Source organism: Jaculus jaculus, chromosome 4, assembly GCF_020740685.1.
Source record: "Jaculus jaculus isolate mJacJac1 chromosome 4, mJacJac1.mat.Y.cur, whole genome shotgun sequence".
Classification (NCBI taxonomy): domain Eukaryota; kingdom Metazoa; phylum Chordata; class Mammalia; order Rodentia; family Dipodidae; genus Jaculus; species Jaculus jaculus.
Window position 1 is genome coordinate 113,781,741 of NC_059105.1, and position 19,271 is coordinate 113,801,011.

The following is a 19,271-nucleotide window of genomic DNA, read 5'->3' on the forward strand; positions in this document are numbered from 1 at the left end:
TTATGGATTTTTTGGCATGAAAGTACACTAATACACATGAAAATTTATGTTCTGTCTGTCAGTTTTGAAAATGGATAGTTACTGGAACTTTGTTTCACATTTAAATTGAATGTGGTGTCTTGTGGTGTTGGAGACTGGAGAATCCCTGGACCTCATTGCTTCAATGAACTTTTTAAAATTTCACACAGAAAATTTATTGTGCTTCTGAGTGTATGTATGCGTACACATGTGTGTTTGGTGGCTATTTTCAGAATGTGGTTGCAGGGGGCTGGAGAGATGGCTTAGTGTTTAAGGCACTTGCCTGCAAAGCCAAAGGACCCAGGTTCGATTCCCCAGTACCCACATAAAGCCAGATGCACAAGGTGGTATGTGCATCTGGAGCTTGTTTTCAGTGGCTGGAGGCCCTAGTACACCCATTTTCACTCTCTGTCTATGAAATATATAAATAAATAGAATCAATTTTTTTAAAAGAATGGGGTCACAGGGAATATGATACTAAAGTTACAGTAGTATTTTGCCTTGCATCCTCCAGCATTGGTACCCATTTGTCCCATTCTTAGATAGAGCACATTGACATAGTAAAGAACTCGGCAGTTGTTGGATAATATTTTAGGTTCTTGCCAATTAAGAAATCTTGGGAGGGCTGAAGAGATGGCTTAGCGGTTAAGTGCTTGCTTATGAAGTCTAAGGTCCCCATTCAAGGCTCAATTCCCCAGTAGCCACGTAAGCCAGATGCACAAGGAAACATGCATCTGTAGTTCGTTTGCAGTGGCTTGAGGCCCTAGTGTGCCCATTCTCTTTCTCTGTCTTTCTCTTTCTCTCTCTCTGCCTCTTTCTCTGTCACTCTCAAATAAATAAAAATAAACAAAAATTTTAAAAATATTTAAAAAAAAAGAAATCTTGGGAGCTGTATTGTGAGCACACACATCTGAAGAGGCTGGGTCACAGAGCTAGTGTTTTGTTTAGTAAAGTCTCAAGACCTCAACATGACTTTAAGATGTTTTAGCTTTTAAGCTTACTAATATATCCATGGACACAATTCTTAAAGTATAAGAAGAAAGCAGTAAGGAGTCTTGCTTCTGTCTTTGAGTCACCACCCTCTTCTTCCTGCCCTACAGGTAGCCAGTGTTACTAGCTCCTTCCATATCCTGTAAATTTATCCAATCCTTTGTGACTTAAGTAAGGATTTTCAGTGAAAAAAACTACAATTAAAAAAATCAGGGCTGCCAACAATACACTCCCTCCAGGAGGCATTAATTCCCAAATCTCCATCTGCTGGGAACCTAGCATTCAGAACACCTAAGTTTATGGGGGATACCTGAATTAAAACACCTCAGATGGCTTAGCAGTTAGGTGCTAGCCTGCAAAGCCAAAGGAACCAGGTTCAATTCCCCAGGACCCACGTTAGCCAGATGCACAAGGTGGAGCATGCATCTGGAGTTCGTTTACAGTGGCTGGAGGCCCTAGTACATCCATTCTCTTTCTCTCCCTCTTTCTGTCAAATAAATAAAAATAAAATATGAAAAAAAAAATCAGGGCTGGAGAGATAGCTTAGCAGTTAAGGCACTTGCCTGCAAAGCCAAAGGACCCCGGTTCGATTCCCTGGCACCCATGTAGTCAAGATGCACAAAGTAACACATGCATCTAGAGTTAGTTTGCAGTCGCTGTGGACTCTACCAGGCCCATTCTCTTTTTCTCTATCTGCCTCCTTACCTTTCTTGCTCAAATAAGTAAATAAATAAATATGCTTAATAAAAAATCTTACTCATTGAAACTATGATAACTGAACTGCACATTAAAAATTGGGTAAGATGGTAAATGTTGTGTCATGTATACTTTACCACAAAGGTGTGGATAAGGGAAATACAAGTGGTGATGTAATATCTTTTTCACATGTCTGTTTTACTCAATTAGTCACATTTTCTGAGGCAAAGCAGCCATCAGAGAGAGCTGTATTGTCTTTAAGAGTGCAGCTTCTCAGGGTACCTCTGGTGGCTCTCTGCCACATCTCTTCTCTCCCCTTTCTTTTTAAGAGAGAGCACATGATGAGCTGTTACTGGGAGCAGCCCAGGCCTGTGACCCCGCGCCATGACCCCAGCCGGCCCTATGCGGAGCAGTACCGCATTGATGCTCGGCAGTTTGCACACCTGTTCCAGCTGGTCTCACCGTGGACCTGTGGGCCACACACAGAGATCCTTGCTGAGAGAACATTCAGGCTCCTGGATGACAACATGGACCAGCTCATGGAATTCAAGGCCTTTGTGAGCTGTCTTGGTATGACTAAGGTCTTTACTATATTGAGTTGATTTGGGGTGTATTTGTGAACAGGTAAGGATTGTGGGACCATCATGTCCACGTAGTGCAGTGCATTTGCAACTGGCCTGACATCATTTTGTGATTTAAAAATTTCTAAGTACAGCCTTCTCTCAGGGCCATCTTTCTGCTTCTTTATAGGGCATAGGGAGAGGCACCCAGGCTCTCAGCAAACAAGCACCCTGCATGTGACCATGGCTTACAGGGAACCATGTTCCTAGCCTATGTCTATAAAGTTAAAAATTTTTTAAAAACATAAGGCCAGACAACATTCATGAGTTTACTCTTTGCTCTTAACAGTTTTATTTCTCAGCTGATATCCCTCTAGGGTGGGGGTTCTGGGAGCAACAAGCCCTGGCAATTACTGAGTTGTCTCTCCATGTGAGTCATGACAAGTGCACTTTTAACATTTTTACCCCATTTTTCTGTTTTTAATTTTTGCAGATATCATGTATAATGGAGAAATGAATGAGAAAATTAAGCTGTTGTATCGGCTGCATATCCCTCCAGGTAAGAGAATCCAGCAGGGAAATTGGACTTGGCTCTGCTTCAACACATCGGCTTTGCTTTTACATTTCATTTAGATGTGGGACAACAAATGTGTCCTGTTTAGGGTTCCAGATAAGATTTCAAGAACTGGGGCTGGAGAGATGATTCAGAGGTTAAGGCTCTTGTCTGTGAAGCCTGAAGACCCAAATTCGATTCTCCAGGACCCATGTAAGCCAGATGCACAAGGTGCCATATGCATCTGGACTTTGTTTGCAGTAGCTGGTGGCCCTGGTGTCCCTGTTCTCCCTCTTTCCTCTGTCTGTTTCTGCTCAAAAAAACAACAAAACAAAAATGTATTGCATGGCTATGGCAAGGGTTTTCAGCGTTGCCAAACCTGACTGTGCTTTAGAGTAACAAGATTTTTCAAAGTTTTCGGTCTCATCAGTTTAGGTCTGTATTCTGTTTTGAATTGATTTTGTGCAGGGTGAGACTCTAATATCATTCTTCTATATGTAGATACACAGTTGTTCTAGCACCATTTGTTGAAAAGGCTGTCTTTTTTCTAAAGTATGCTTTTGACATTTTTGTTAAAACTTGTTGAGTGTAGCTGTGTGGGTTTATTTCTAGGGCCTCTATCCCATTCCATGTGTCTGTGTGCTTTTGTGTTAGCAGCACGCCATGTTTGATACTGTATCTGTGTAATAGCATTTGAGGCCACGTCATTGAGATGCCTCTTGCATTGCTCTTTCTGCTTATGATTGCTTTGTCTATTCAGGGTCTTCTGTGCAAAAATATGAATTTTAGGATTATTCTAGTTCTTTGAAAAGAATATCATTGATATATAATATTCAAATTTGATGAGCATTACACTGAATCTATAGATCATATTTGGTAATACAGCCATTTTTACAAAGTTAATTCTGCCTGTCCATGGCATGGAAGTCTTTTCATTTTCTAGAATTCTCAATTTCTTTACTCATTGTTTTAAGGTTATTATTGTACAAGTCTTTCACCTCCATCAGGTTTATTCTAGTTTTATGTTTTAGCACTCACTGTGAATATAAGTCTTTTCCTGATTTCTTTCTCAGCAACTTCATTGGCATAGAAAAAGACTGCTGGGTTTTATGTGATGATTTTGTATCCTGCTTTGTTGCTGAAAGAACCTGTAGCTTTGTGGTAGAGTCATTAAGGTCTTTTAAGAATAGGACCATGCACTGGTTGTGGTGGCATGTCAGTAGGATATTGTTGAAGAGGCAGAGGCAGGAGGATCAGGAGTTGGAAGGCAGCCTGGGCTACACATTTTAGCTGGGTGTGGTGGCTCACAACTTTAATCCCAGCCCTCAGGAGGCAGAAGTAGGAGGATTGCCTTGAGTTCAAGGCCACCCTGAGACTACATAGTGAATTCCAGGTCATCCTGAACTAAAGCAAGACTCTGCCTCAAAAAAGAAAAAGAAAATAGGATCATAAGCCAGGCACGGTGGTGCACACCTTTATTCTCATCACTCAGGAGGCAGAGGTAGGAGGATTGCTATAAGTTCTAGGCCACCCTGAACTACATAGTGAATTTCAGGTCAGCCTGTGCTATACAGCAAGACCCTACCTTGAAAATCAAAATCTGTAAACAAAAAAAAAAAAATTTTAATTGAAAAATACAATAAGATGAAAAAAACCAGAAATGTAGTAAAAAGAAATAACCAGGGGAAAACAAGCGCCAAAGAACTCAGGAAAAAGAGATGAAGCATTTAGAGCAGCTTCTCTGTGGGACATTGAAAATCGGAGACTGCCTGTTATATGCAGGGTGCAGGGCTGAACTGGACTTGTCCTTCTGTGCTCTGTGCTGATGTTGGGCCTGGGGTCTTCACCTAGTCATTTCTCTTCTTTGCACACTGGAGGCCTCTGCTGGTCGCTCTTAGCTTTGCAGTCCACTGCCTGCCCTCCTGCAGGAAGAACCACTGTCTTAGCAGATTTGAGGGCTGAGAGCTGTGGGCTTGTCCTGAGGGCCACCGGACTTATCTTTAGAAGGGGGTTTCTGCTTTCCTTCTTGCTAGGGACTGCCATTGGAGCTGTGTTTGGTTTGGCTTCCTGCAGTGTACTGCCATCTTTTTCCTGGCACTCTTTTGTCTATCACTCACTTTGTGAACTTCCAAAGCTCTTACTCTTCCTTCCTTTGAGACGAAGTCTGTTCTGTCTTTAAAAAAAAAATTGTGGACTGGAGAAATGGCTTAGCAGTTAAGGCACTTGCCAGCAAAGCCTAAGGACCCAGGTTCGATTCCCCAGGACCCACATAAGCCAGATGCACATGGTTGGTGCATGCATCTGGAGTTTGTTTGCAGTGGCTAGAGGCCCTGTGCCCATTCTCTCTGTCTCATAAATAAATAAAGATAAAATATTTTTAAAGTCATATTTCTTTTTTTAAAGACTTGTTTTTGTGTATTTATTAAAGAGAGGGGAGAGAGAGAGAGAGAAAGAATGAGGGTGTCAGGGCCTCTAGCCACTGCAAACAGACTCCAGATGCATGCGCCACCATGTGCATCTGGCTTACTTGGGACCTTGAGAATCACACCTGGGTCCTTAGGCTTAGCAGGCATGTGCCTTAACCACTAAGAAATCTTTCTAGCCCAAGATGAAATATTTTTTTAAAATATTGTTGGTGGTGGTGTGGTGCATGCATGTTTGTGTGTGTATGTGCGCACACATGTGCGTGTGTTAGAGTTGATGATGTGGTATATGCATGTGTGTGTTCATGCATGTGTATGTGTTCATGAGGCCAGAGGACAACCTGGGGTGCCATCCTAAGGTACAATGTCCACTTCTTTTTTAAACAGTGTCACTAATTTGGCTAGACTGGCTAGGCAGCAAACTCTAAGGACCTGCCTGCTTCCTCCTCCTCCCTTCCCATTTCTGGGATTACAAGCATGCACCATGTCTGGCACTTATGAGTGAGTTCTGGGAATCAGGTTTGAGCCCTCATGACAAGAGGCAAGGCACTTTACCCACTGGGCCATCTCCCACCCAGTTTACCCTTTCTTATTCTCATGCTTCTCCTTAAACAAGATGACGTGGTGGTAGGTCCTAGTTTTGCCATTTTACCTGGAAGTTTGAGCTTTTTTCCGTGGTGAGATCCTTAATATGAGAAAGTATTTGCATTGTGAATCTAGTCACATTAACTAAAAACATGTCAACATTACATTTGCAATGAGGGAAAGTTAACACACAGAAAGATCACATGCTTGAAGTGCGGTCAGAAGTGCTGTATTGAAACATTCAAGTCCTCAGGAGTGACAAGAAGGGACTGTGAATGTTGGCATATGCTCCTAATCCTGGCACTCAGGAAGCAGAGGCAGGAGGGAGGCTTGTGATTTTGAGGCCAGCCTGGACTACATACAAAACACCACCACTAAGTATACCGACACTTTGCTTCACAGTCTTGTTCAAATAGTTTCTCACTGGTGATGACAATCTCTTTTGAAAAAAGAACTGCATGCATATAGTCATTTCAAATACTAATATGAGACATCATAGCAAATTCCAAGTATGCTAGGATTTCAGTAGTGTTTTATCACTTAGCACTTTATTTTTTGGAAGTTATTAGTTAAAATGAAACTGTTTTCCACACCTATGCAGTACAGTTGGAAATTGTCTGCTTTTCCAGGAATACCTGCAGGGAGGATCGGCACTGATCCACCCAACCGCAGGTTTAATAGAACGTTCATCTCAAACAGGACCAAAGACAGAGGATATGGTCACTTCTAATTACAAGTCTGGCACTCACTGTAGTATCGGTTTTTCACTTTTTGGCCATCTTTTTTTAATGGTTATCCTAGGAGAGAATGCTGTAGATAACTCTGTAAGCTCCCACTTTTAAATATTTTTATTTTTTTATTTTTTATTTGAGAGAGGGAAAAGGGCAGAGAAAGAGAGAGAATGGGTATGCCAGGACCTTCAGCCACTGCAGACGAACTCCAGATGTATTTTCCCCCTTTGTGCATCTGGCTTACAAGAGTCCTGGGGAATTGAACCGGGGTCCTTTGGCTTTGTAGGCAAATGTCTTAACCGCTAAGCCATTTCTCCAGCCCCTGTAAGTTCCTACTTTTGATACTGTGCAAAAATATCTACTGGAACCCAAGAACCTGAGGCATCCTTACATTGCTCTAAGGACCAGAGCATTGTTTGGCATGGCCTAAGTCACATATGAAGAAAGTCACCCAGATAAACGGAAGCAGGTAAGCTAAGCAGTAAGCCAGGATGAAGACTGCCCACTGAAAATGGAAACTCTCATTCTTAACATTTCTCTGGAGAAGACAGTGATTCTGAAATGAACTGAGGAAATTTGCCTACGTCAACTTCTCACAGAAAGCACAGTGATAGCGTCCATTCCAGCTCAACAATGTAGGCAGTACCACCATCAGCTGCATCAGAAATGATACCAGGCAGGCTGGAGAGATGGATTAGCAGTTAAGGCGCTTGCCTGCAAAGCCAAAGGACTTAGGTCCTGGGGAGGACCCACATAAGCCAGATGCACAAAGGGGTGCACATATCTGGAATTCCTTTGTAGTGGCTGGAAGCCCTGGCACACCCATTCTTTCTCTCTACCTATTTCTATCTCTCTCTTTCTCAAATAAATAAATGAATAAAAATATTAAGAAAAAAACAATACCAGGCACATTGGATTCGACCAAAGATCTGTTCTTGCTTTGGGTTGCGATCTCAGAGACATCTGAAGATTTTTGAAAAAAAGTTGAGTGTAAACCTCAAACCACAACAAAACACCCCTTTTGTGTAAAACGCCTTTCAAGGGTTGAGAGCATGGCTTAGTGGTAGAGCCCTTGCTTAGTATGCAGTAGGCTCTGAGTTCAATCCCCAGTACTGCAAAAGCCCTTTTTCAAGAAAAGAAATCTTGGGTGCTGAAAATCCTTTATACTGTCCAAACAGTTTAGAAGGCCCTAGTTGGATTAATGAGCTCTGTCTCCAGTAGTCACTGCATTTCACATGACTTTTCGTAGAGTCAACAGAAAGAAACAAACAGATCAGGTCAGATTTTCCTATCTATGACCTGAGCAAGTCAGAATATCTAATCCATGTGTATAGGCCTTTGCCGCCAGTTTCATTGCTTTGTTCCAACTGTGGCTGCGTAGAGGTAGGTATTGTGGTGCTTTTCCAAGAAGTAATATGGTGGAAAATGATACCATTTTGGTGACCGAAATGCATCTGAAGGACAAATTGTATTTAAAGTCATGTCTACTTTTCTGGCAGAGAGAAGATTCTTTAGCAGGAACTACTCAGACACTCATCCCCCTCCCAGCATCCCAGTTTGAAAGGGATGAGGAGAGCCACAGTAAAGATAGTGACACAGGAAATGAAAACTAAGCACACCAACTTATGAAGCCATAACAAACTTCCTGCTGCTGCTGTCTGATGAAGTTCCCTGTTGGCCTGTGAATTTGTGCAATGCTAAATAAGACAGGGAAACGTTTACATATAGTCTGGAATTACTTTACAGGAATGTACAAATGCCGTGTTCTCTTTCTGAACACTCACCTAATCCCTGAATTAACTGTCCCCTATGCTCCCATTACAACTGTGTGCACCAGTCCTTACATTAGGACATTTTGTTAGTGGCTTTTATACATTTCAGGGGCTATTACCTACAAAATATATTTCCATCCTGATTGCTTCATGTAGTACCACCCAGAACTTCCCATTTTTTTCTCCTATTCAGTTTTTCAGTGGATTTCCACAAGTGCCACAGCATAGAATTATTATAGGCAAAGTTGGGGTGGGCATCTAAACATCATAAAAAGTAAATCTCCTAAATAGTTGTTTTTCAAAGCTTTGATACCACCTTGTGGAAATTCCTTGAATCAAAGGTGAATTTTGCTTTTGATTTCTTAGTGAATGGTTTACCAATCCTTTTAAAATGAGGATCTTGAAAAAGCCAATAAATAAATAAAGAGGATCTTTGTCAACCCTGGTAGCTGTTAACTTTGTAACAGCTTTATCAAAGCTGTAATTCAGTCTAATGGGGTCTGGAGAGATGGCTCAGCAGTTAAGGTGTTTGCTTGCAAACGATTCAATTTCCCAGTACCCATGCAAACCCAGATGCATTAAGTGGCACATGCCCAGAGGCCCTGGCACACCCATTCTCTCTCTCTCCTCTCTCCTTGAAAATAAACAAAAATATTTACAAGTTTTAGGGAGCATGAGATGGTCTTTCATGTGCTGAGTTGTGTGATCACCTTTTCATCATTTGCAAAAGAAACCTTCCTCTAGCTATTGTTCTCATCAGCATTTGGCAGCCTGCTGTTTCTATAGATTTGCCTATTCTAGATACTTCTTGTACATGGAATGTTCACACTACCTCTGTTGCTGTCTGGCTTCTCTGACTTAGCATAATTTGGTCAAGACTCTTCCCATGCTGTGGCATCGGTCATTCGCTCACACTCCGCTGTGTAGCCAAGCCACAATATATTCGTCAAACTGACAGACACTTGGGTTCTATGGCTGTTACATGAACACTGCTGTTAATGGTCATTTGTAACGTTTTAAGTGAGCATGACTTCAGTTCTTTTGAGTAGATTACCTACAAGTGGGATTTCTGGGTTAAATAGTCACAGCCTAACTTTTTGAGGAACTGCCAAAGCGTTTTTCCAAAGGGCTGAACCATTTTACATTTCTACCACCAATGTGGGAGATCTAAAGACGACTGCCAATGAAGAGCTTGAATTCAGGTTCTTCAAATTTAGTGATGCCTTTTAAAAACTCTTATCTAAACATAGATGTTAAAAAGCTCATTATACATGACTGATATGAAAAGTTTAAGTTATTCTGCCAGCCAGAGATGTGGGACATTTATTTGTATTGTTTTATATGTATTTTGGTTCTACAGAGAGAATATGTACATGGGTCTTTCCAAATCAACCTTAGCAGCATCCTTATGAGAGTCTGAACATAGGGGCATCCACACACAGAAATATTTCATTAACTCTGATTTTGTAGCCCAGGAGTTAGTTATTGCTCACCAAGTGGTTTAGTTCTTCCTTGTCTGAAAAGCTAAGTTACTGTCATTTTTGGTTAAACAGAAAATGTGCAATTTCTGGCTCAAAGAAACTTGGAACTTTAGGGATCAGCAGAGCAGACCTGGAGACCAGGCAGGAGGTGACCTAGTGGGTTGCTGCTCTTCATGGGCTGCACACTGTAGCTTCAGGTAGAAGCTGAGGAGGGCCAGGCTTCCATGATGTGGACAGCTCTGCTAGTGCCCAGCTATGACCAATGAGGCCAGTATTAGAAAAAAAATGTGCAATTTAAAAACTTCTTTCTTTTTAGCACTCACTGAAAACGACCGGGACAGTCAGTCACCACTGAAGAATCCTCTGCTGTCAACATCAAGACCCCTGGTGTTGGGCAAGCCCAATGGTACGTGCCTGTTTTCGCTATCGGTCGTGTCATTCAGTTGTCCGCAGTTCTCCCAGCTGCCTGTGAAGTGCCACCCACCCCATGGCTGTCTTCTGCCTGCAAGTGCTGCCCTTGACCTTGCAGTCGTCTCTTTCCTTGCCATGTAGCAGAAATACCTGTTTCTCCAGTGCTGTCTCCTGCATGTTTTCTATGAAAATCTGCTTAGTGGAATCCCTCTTTCCCTCACTGGCCATAATTCCTATTTCCCTTTATGCTTTCATAAACATGCCTACAAACTTTTTTTTTGTCTTAAGGTGATGCCATTGATTATCAGAAACAGCTGAAACAGATGATTAAGGATTTAGCCAAAGAAAAGGATAAAACTGAGAAAGAATTGCCCAAAATGAGCCAGGTAAGAACTTTCTTCTGGGAAGAGAATGAACCATTTTGGCAAGCTAATAAAGCTTGGGCCCCTTTATTTCCAAAGCCCTGAGTCCACGCTCTTGCAACTTTGGAAGCTGAGCAGTATTGTGATCAAATTTCATTCCAACCTCTTCTAAACAGTAGGCTCTTAAGACACTTCATGCCTCTGAAGTGTTTATAAAAAAAAAAAAAAAGGTCTAGGTCACCTATCTTCAGGTGCTAGAAGCATTGGGAACCAATGTGGTTTCAGAATACTTCCTTTTAAAAGTGAGAGAACCTTCCTGAAAACCACTCACTGCTTGATATACAGCATTTGAAACACCCTGAGCATTACCCAGGAAGGGTGGTGCTACACAAGTGCCAGGATGGTGGTAGATTTATTATTAATTTGAAACCAGTCTCCACCAATTTTTGAGAAATGTAGGCTTAAAGCTAAGAATGCTTCTTTTTAAATTTAAATTTTTTTTGGGGGGGGGGCTCAAGGTAGGGTCTCACTCTGGTCCAGGCTGGCCTGGAATTAACTATGTAGTCTCAGGGTGGCCTTGAACTCTCGACGATCCTACCACTGCCTCCCGAGTGCTGGGATTAAAGGCATGCAACCACCATGCCCAGTTTAAATTTAAAATTTTTTAAGTAATTTTTTTTAATTTATTTGAGAGTGACAGAGAAAGAGGGAGAATGAGAGAATGGGCGCACCAGGGCCTCCAGCCACTGCGATGTAACTCCAGACACGTGCGCCCCCTTGTACATCTAGCTACCATGGGTCCTGGGGAGCCAAGCCTCGAACCGGGGTCCTTAGGCTTCACAGGCAAGCGCTTAACCCCTAAGCCATCTCTCCAGCCCAAATTTAAAATTTTTTATTGACAACTTCCATAACGATATACAATAACCCATGGGAATTCCCTCCCCCCACTTTCCCCTTTGCAACTCCACTCTCCATCATCCCCCCCCCCCCCAGTCTTTTATTTTGTTGCCATCATCTTTTCCTCCTATTTGACGGTCTTGTGTAGGTAGTGTCAGGCAAGATCATGGATATCCAGGCCATTTTGTGTCTGGAGGAGTGTTGTAAGGAGTCCTAGCCTTCCTTCAGCTCTTAAGATTCTTTCTGCCACCTCTTCTGCAATGGACCTTGAGCCTTCAAAGGTGTATCTTTAATGTTTCAGTACTGAGCACTCTTGTCAGAAGAATGCTTCTTTAAAATTACCTTGGTGCTATGTGCCGAGTAAATGGATTTGCAGGGCATAGGTGGGGCACACCTTTAATCTTAGCACTTGGAAGGCAGGGGTAGGGGGGATTGCCTTCAGTTTGAGGCCACCCTGAGACTACAAAGTGAATTCCAGGTCACTCTGGGCTAGAGACCCTACCACAAAAAAGGGGGAAAAAAGTAACAAGGGATATTGCTGTCACATTTTGCAGTGTTAGCAACTGCACACTGGGCCCAAGACAGGCCAGTGCTCCTATCACCGAGCTACTCCTCAGCCTTCTTTTTTGACCCTCAAACGTCTTGTAATTCATAGCAAATGAGAACTGCTGCTGTCTACTGAAAGCTGCTTTCAGATTTTCATTCTGTTCTCTGCCTATATATATATATATGTATCTTTCACCTGAACTGTCTGTACTATTATTTTTAAATACCCAACATCACCAAATGATTTGGAATCAGAACATTTGGCATTGTGCAATGTTTAATATTTTAATTAGTTGTAAAACTACTCCCTATGTTGTTCTAAGGTTTGGAATACTAGGGATCATATTGTCTGGTTTATCTCCTGTCTTATCCTTTGAGTACAAGGCCAAATTCCTTAAATGCCACTGCTTTAACACCAGTACCTCGGCACAAATGACAAGTCCCTGAAGAGTCAGTGGTTGTCACTTATCCTCAGTCTTGGTGCTAGACACATTCAGGTTAATATCCCAGTAGCTAACTTTAGAAATGAACCCTACAGAGCCAGGGCATGGTGGTGCATGTAGTTAATCCCAACACTCAGGAGGTTCAAGGTTACCCCGGAGACATGTGAATTCCAATGTCAGCTTGAGCTAGACAAGTTATTAGCAGACTCATCTCAGTAAACCAAAAAGATAAAACGTGAAAAATTAAAAGAAAAGCAATTCTATACTTCTGTCCTGGTTAATTTTGTTTCTTCTCCCTAGAGAGAATTTATCCAGTTCTGCAAAACACTGTACAGTATGTTCCATGAAGACCCAGAAGAAAATGACTTATATCAAGCCATTGCCACAGTAACCACTCTACTGCTGCAGATTGGAGAAGTGGGCCAGAGAAGCAGCAGCTCAGGAAGCTGTTCCCAGGAGTGCACAGAGGAGCTGCAGGCTTCAGCCCCTTCTCCTGAGCAGGACTCAGTTTTTGCTGAAGTTGACAAGACTCCCCAGGCCATCTCAGAGGCAGAAGGGGACTGGACCGTCTCCTTTGAACATATTTTAGCATCACTTCTTACTGAACAATCACTGGTAAACTTTTTTGAAAAGCCACTGAACATTAAATCTAAACTTGAAAATGCCAAGCTCAATCAGTACAGTCTGAAAACTTTAGACATGAGCCACCAATCACAGCCAGAACTGAAGCTGAACAACCAGTAGCAAAGTGTGCCGTGGAACATGCCATACCAAAGCCCAGACCTCAGAGTACACCGGGTATATGGACAAGCAACCTCATAGACCTAAGGCTGGAGGAACTGATGCAACTCACAAGCATTGCTATTTATTCAAGAGAACTGTCAGTTGGGACACTTGACTTTCATTTCTGTCAGATCTGCTGAAATGGGTTACAGACAGGTCATACTATTACTAACCAAGAGACAAGAAAAGCCCCAGGCTCATTTTCACTTGACAGTGGGAGCTATCAGGATCTCAGAGCCACTGCCTGTGCAATGACTTTTTGTTTGCACTACTTTTGTTTCAATGCTGGTAATTGAAACCATTTACTATATTTGGTTTATTTGCTTTATATGTCCTTCCAGAAATGATGTGTACAAACCATGCTTTCAATGTTGGCCTCCAAGGTTTTTAATAAAAATCTTTTTTTTTTGTACTGATGTTTGCCTTATGCTGTCTTAATATCCAGAAAATGGATAAGCTGGATGTTCCCTATTCATCTATGTCAATTAATCACTATAGGTGGTCCTCAAATCCTGGTCCATGAGGATATATTTATAGCAATATTTAATATACATCACAGTATAAACGTTTTTAATACCAGCAGTATCCTGTTTTAAGGATGAAATTTAACAGATTTCATTATAATCTTAATATTAAAAAAAGGCTGTTGACAAAAGCTTCAGGAGTTATGCAAGCAATGTCCGTAGCAAGCTCTCCAGGTACCCCAGACTGAAAGCTGCTTTAGATGAACTAGCACAACACACTGCAACTAGAAAAGGAAAACCAAAGCCATGAAAACTTTTATAACTTTATTTTTACACTCAAGAAGTTAGTTCTCATCCACGTTGACAGTCTGTAGATCTGCAAGACAAGTGACAGCCAGTCAACTTCCACACTCACACATGATTTACTTGATCACTCCAGAAAGCTTTTTTAGAAATTACCAGTAGTTGTATTCTATTGTATGATTTTTCTAAAACCAATATAAACCACCTTTTATTAGTTTGCATTTTTCCATTATCAATACACTTTTTAAAAGGGCTCAGAAGTTACACTTGACACATCTCCGCTGAAAAATTACTAGGCATACAAGTCCACAATACTTGATGAACTGAGGTTAAAAGGTGACTAAGAAAACTTTTCAGATATAACTTACAGCTTTATGTAACGGACTGTAACTTACTTTTGAATGTGGTAACAGGGACATAGGTCACCAAAGTATAAAGCTTATTTGGTGAATCTTCATCCTCATTTCGTTTCCTGGACAACCGTACACGGATTCGATATGGGACATTCCTATAAAGTGTGAACATATTAAGGTCAATGCTTCCTTTATTATAAACCAGCCACCAATGGAATCACACCAGCCTTGCTTTTACTGCTCTGATCTCAACCAGCTCTGGAAAATTTCTGGAAAATGTAGCCAGATACTTCCACCACTGAAATTCAAGTATCCCTAACAAGAAAACAAGGGACCCAAAGCAGTAACTTGTGCCTGTCACCAGAAAAATTTTGGAATGGATTTCTTAGTTTAAGCTCCTGTCCCTTCCCACTTCTCTAAGCAGTATAGCCAACCCATCATCTTCCTTTATTCATCTTAGGATGTGCCTAATGTCTTTAGGCCCCAGAACCCTACTAACTCAGGGCTTCCCTCAGTTCTTCCAACATCTCTCCCCTCATCAAGGAAAAAAACAATGTCTGTTTATTGGATGCCTCTTCTCTCCCCACGTCTACATGCTAGCCTAACACAGCTGAGTCAAGACATCATCTCATCCAACTGCAAGTTAAAAACATCACTCCATTGGGCAGGGTAGCACATGCCTTTAATCCCAGCAGTGAATCTGAGGCTACCCTGGACTAGAGCAAGACCCTGACTAGAGCCACCCTTCACAGAATCACCTAGTCTACACTACACCTTCAACCCTTCCTCTAACCAGTCCCTCCTACACTGGCAAAACTTTGTGTCTTCCCAGTACAAACCTCGCTCCCTATCAACTCACTTTCAAGTCTTCCAAACTCAGCAGCACCAACTTTTAAGACCCATTGGCTGGTCTTCCATACCTTTTTATCATACCTGCTCTAAAATCCCACTGATCCTGCACTTCAAGCAATGTTCTCCCCTCCCCTCACTCTGCTGTCTCAATAGTAAAGGGCCCCTTGAAAGCAACTACCCTATTTGTCACATGGGTAAATACAGCATGATAAAAGGTCACTCTTAACACAAGTTTTTTAGCACCTTATTCCCTTGGCCCAGACGGCTTTGTTGAGCCTGGTATCAATGCGCACATCTGGAGTCCCCATCTCCTTCATGGCAAACTTCCGGATCTCTTTGAGGGCCCGAGGAGCCCGCTTCTTGAAGCCCCTAAGATTCGAAGAAAGGCACATAAAAATAATCCACACACACATAGTATGCCTTGTTTGTTTCAAAAAACAAATGCAAGAACCACCCTTTTGTATGCCAGTGTGCAATGACCCAATTAGCATTAATACACAGAGCAAGCAGTACAGCAAGCTGCTGTATTTCTACAACAGATCAACGATTCATGGTCATTAACTTGGTCTGTGCATACACAACCAAGGTCCCGATGGCTAGTGGATAAAGCCCTCGCCACACACAAGCTTGGTACCCTAGTTTGGAACCTCGGCAACCATGTATACTATACTGTGGCAAGCATTTTTAATTCTGGCCTTGCCTATGGACAAGATGGGATAATCCACAAGAATCTGGGGGGGGGGGGACTAGCTGGTAAAAGCAGCAGTGAACATGACACCTTGCTTCAAAGGTGAGAAAAGAATCGGGTGCACCAGGGCCTCTAACCATCTGGAAGTTGTTCTTTGACCCTACATGTGACACACATGCAACTAAAAAATAAGAAAGCATGAGGGGGCTGGGGAAATGGCTCCACTGTTAAAGGCTCTTGCTTACAAAGTGATGGCCTGGGTTCGATTCCCCAGTATCCACATAAAAGAGCCAGATGCACAAGGTGGTGCATACATCTGGAGTTTTCAGTGGCTAGAGGCCTTGGCATCCCCAATTCTTTCTCTATCTGCCACTTTCCCTCTCTCTCACACACAAACTCTCTCGGGGAAAAAAAATGGCCTCAGAACTTTACACAGGCTAAAATGGTCCAATACTTCTAGAAGGCAAGGTCAATTCAAACAGGTAACAAGCATCCTAAAGAATTATTGCATAATCCTCGGCTGGTAGTGGCTAAGGTGCCTGACTGCAAAGGCTTAAGAACCTGAGTTCAATTCCCCAGTAGCCATATAAAGCGTTAAGTGGCGCATGCATCTGGAGGACCTGGTAAGCCCACTCTGCCAGTCTCTATCTGCTTGCAAACAAATAAATAAAAATACCTTTTAAAAAATTGTTCCATAATCCCAAAATAGCTAACTACTTCCTTTGTTCTGCCCCACCAGCCTACTTCTAGAGCTTGTGCAAGCTCAGGTCACTACGTAGAATTAAAGGGTACTAGAAACAATAGCAGTTGGTTCAACACACAAACCTGTGTAGAAGTGAACCATCAAAGGGTACCAAAAACCCTAGGAAAGACAGCCTGTGTGAGGGACTGACAAGTTTCAGTATGTTGGTCACACCACCTTTCATCTCAGTGCTTATTTTCCACTGGGCAGTTTTCCTTTTTACCATCTTATTTAAATATATTTGTTGGGTGCATTCCCCTACTCAGTAAACTAGAAAAGCAGAATATTTACTTCCTGAACCGCAGAGTTCCACACAGTGAGGAATGGTAGGTAGGTGCACAGCATGTCCCAAATAAGTAAGAGTGAATGAGGCTACTCATAAGCAGCAGTAACACAGAAAAAGACTTTAGACCCAGAGGCCACAACAAAGGCCCCAAATAAGGCAACCAGGCACTGCTTCGATAGATGCTCCTCTCCCTAGCCTTTTCAGCTCTGCCATCACAACTCGGGATTGACATACATCTGTTTGGGTGAGAGGGCGTAAATAGCCCTATTTCACAAGCAGGGATCGACAGTTCTTAGTTAACTGGCTCATTTTCCAGCAGTTTAGTTTGCTTTCTCTCGTGTACTTTCCTAGATTCTTAGCCTGCCTAGATTCTCGTTTAAAACATAGCCTCCAAAATTTCAACCACATGTCAGGTTTGCGTTTACTTTTCTGTACACTCAGCACAGACCGAAAACCGCGGAATCCACACATCAGTAGGCAGCGCTCGGAGAACCGCGGCCGGACGCGCGCGCAGCCCCGGGGATACTTACACCCCATGGATGCGCTTGTGAATGTTGATGGTGTACTCCCGGGTCACCACCTCGTTGATGGCAGAACGGCCCTTCTTCTTCTCGCCACCCTTCTTGGCGGGAGCCATCTAAATGCAGGCGACAAGGAGGCTCTAAGCAAGCCGCGGGGAAGGCCCAGTCCAGTCTTCCCTTCCCGGCGTGGCGGCCGGCTGCAGTCTCTGGCCGCGCCGGCCACCCTGCGCCCTCCACGCACTCGCGCCCCTCAGATGCCCTCGACCCGGACCCCTGCGGCCCGTTCGCGAGCCTGGCTGCTCTCCCTGCCAGGGCCCCGGGAGCTTCGTACAGCGCAGGTCCCATCTCCCCGGAACGCAGAGCCTTCGGCCAGCTCAAAACATAACCCGACACGCAGGCCAGCACAGGGCCGCGGGAGGATGGAGCCCGATTCCCGAGACCGGGACCCCGCCACACATACTCACTCTGCCGGGCCCAGCTTGGAAAGGAAGACCGAGAGGGATTGTGGGAGGGAAAGCGCGGCGCAAGACAACTTCCGGGTCGCCGCCCGGAGCCGGGTGGGGGTGTGGCCAGGGGGGGGGGGGGGAAGAGCGGGGCGGTGACGTCATACGGTGCGCCAGAGGAGGAGCTCGCGGGCCTGGGCGTGGGGCTGCGTTAAGCCGGGCTGCTAGTCGGCCTTTCACCCTCGGGGTTGCCCCTGGCACCGTGGCGAGGTGACAGGAAGGAACTGGCTCCCTTTGTCTGTCTTGGGAGGAAAAGAAAACCAAGCCCACAGCAGGCTGGGGGCAGGGCAAGAGAGAAAGGACTCTTTTGTGTTTTATTCATTATTCACTCAATCTTTACTGAATCTCTCAGGTGAAGTGCCTGAATGATGATCCCAGGAATGATTGAGATGTGACTACAACTAAAGAATTTTATTTTCCAAGTCAAAATGGGCTGGAGAGATGGCTCACTGGTTAAAGGTATTTCCTTGCAAAACCTGACACCCTGGGTTTGATTCCCCAGCCACCATGTAAAGACAGATGCCCTAAGTGATTCATGCATCTGAAGTTCCTTTGCAGGAGGCCCTGCCGCAGTCATACTCTCTCTCTGTGGGTGGTGTCTGCTTTTCTCTCAAAAAAAAAAAAAAAATATATATATATATATATATACACACATATATAAAGTTTTTTTGTTTTTGTTTTTATGAGGTAGGGTCCACTCTATTCCAGACTGACCTGAAATTCACTATGTAGACTCAGGGTGGCCTCAAACTCACGGTGATCCTCCTACCTCTGCCTCCCGAGTGCTGGCATTAAAGGCGTGCATCACCATGCGTGGCTAAAAATAAAAATATTTTTTTAAGGGATGTAGAGATGGTTCAGTGGTTAGGCACTTACCTTGTAATGCATAACAACCCAGAGTTCAATTCCCAGCACCCACATAAGGGCTGGATGCACAAGGTGGCTCATGCATCTGGAGTTTGTTTGCAGTGGCTGGAAGCCCTAGTGTGCCCATTCTCTCTCTGTCTCTCCTCCTATCTCTCTCTCAAATTAATAAATCAATAAAATATCTCTTTTAATTGTAAAGGAAACTGGGCCTGATAGCATAGACCTATACTCAGTATTTAGGAGGCTGACACAGAAAGATAGTAAGTTCAAGGCCAGCATGGACTACATTGGGTTCTAGGTTCACCTGGAATGAGACCTTGTCTAAAATTATAAATAAACGGAGAAGATTGGAGAGGGCTTATCAGTTAAGGCACTTGTCTGCAAAGCTGAAGGACCCAGGTTCAATTTCCTAGGACCCATGTAAGCCAGATACGAGGTGGC

The 19,271-nt window shown here is 43.3% G+C and overlaps 2 protein-coding genes across 7 annotated transcripts in view; one reads left to right on the forward strand and one right to left on the reverse strand.

Moving 5' to 3' along the window:
• Tbc1d8 (TBC1 domain family member 8) overlaps positions 1-13,656 on the forward strand; it is a 163,480-nt gene extending 149,824 nt beyond the window's left edge. For 4 of the 5 annotated variants that reach the window (XM_045146887.1, XM_045146888.1, XM_045146890.1 and 1 more), the window contains 5 exons: positions 2,034-2,274; positions 2,758-2,823; positions 10,126-10,215; positions 10,509-10,606; positions 12,769-13,655. In XM_045146887.1, coding sequence (XP_045002822.1) covers positions 2,034-2,274; positions 2,758-2,823; positions 10,126-10,215; positions 10,509-10,606; positions 12,769-13,212 — 939 coding nt within the window. In that variant the 3' untranslated portion in view covers positions 13,213-13,655. Of the gene's footprint in view, positions 1-2,033; positions 2,275-2,757; positions 2,824-10,125; positions 10,216-10,508; positions 10,607-12,768 lie in introns of all 5 variants that reach the window. The other variant, XM_045146889.1, reaches the window with a different exon arrangement.
• A 370-nt stretch (positions 13,657-14,026) lies between these two features.
• On the reverse strand, positions 14,027-17,965 carry Rpl31 (ribosomal protein L31). 2 transcript variants are annotated; one of them, XM_045146893.1, is made up of 5 exons: positions 17,925-17,965; positions 17,470-17,576; positions 15,467-15,592; positions 14,414-14,526; positions 14,027-14,091 (listed from the first exon to the last, which is right to left on the reverse strand). In XM_045146893.1, exons 2-5 carry the CDS (start codon positions 17,574-17,576, stop codon positions 14,060-14,062), a joined length of 378 nt encoding a protein of 125 aa, XP_045002828.1. In that variant the 5' UTR covers positions 17,925-17,965; the 3' UTR covers positions 14,027-14,059. The 2 variants fall into 2 exon arrangements, with proteins under 2 accessions (XP_045002828.1, XP_045002829.1); XM_045146894.1 differs by having other exon boundaries at positions 17,921-17,939.
• Positions 17,966-19,271: the final 1,306 nt, after the last annotated feature.

Coding starts and splice junctions, on each gene's coding strand:
- Rpl31 (XM_045146893.1), bottom strand. CDS start 17,576: ATGGCTCCCGCCAAGAAGGGTGGCGAGAAGAAGAAGGGCCGTTCTGCC. Junction 15,593..17,469: donor CACAAGCGCATCCATGGGGT/GTAAGTATCCCC, acceptor TTCGAATCTTAG/GGGCTTCAAGAAGCGGGCTC. Junction 14,092..14,413: donor CCCTGTTACCACATTCAAAA/GTAAGTTACAGT, acceptor CTTGTCTTGCAG/ATCTACAGACTGTCAACGTG.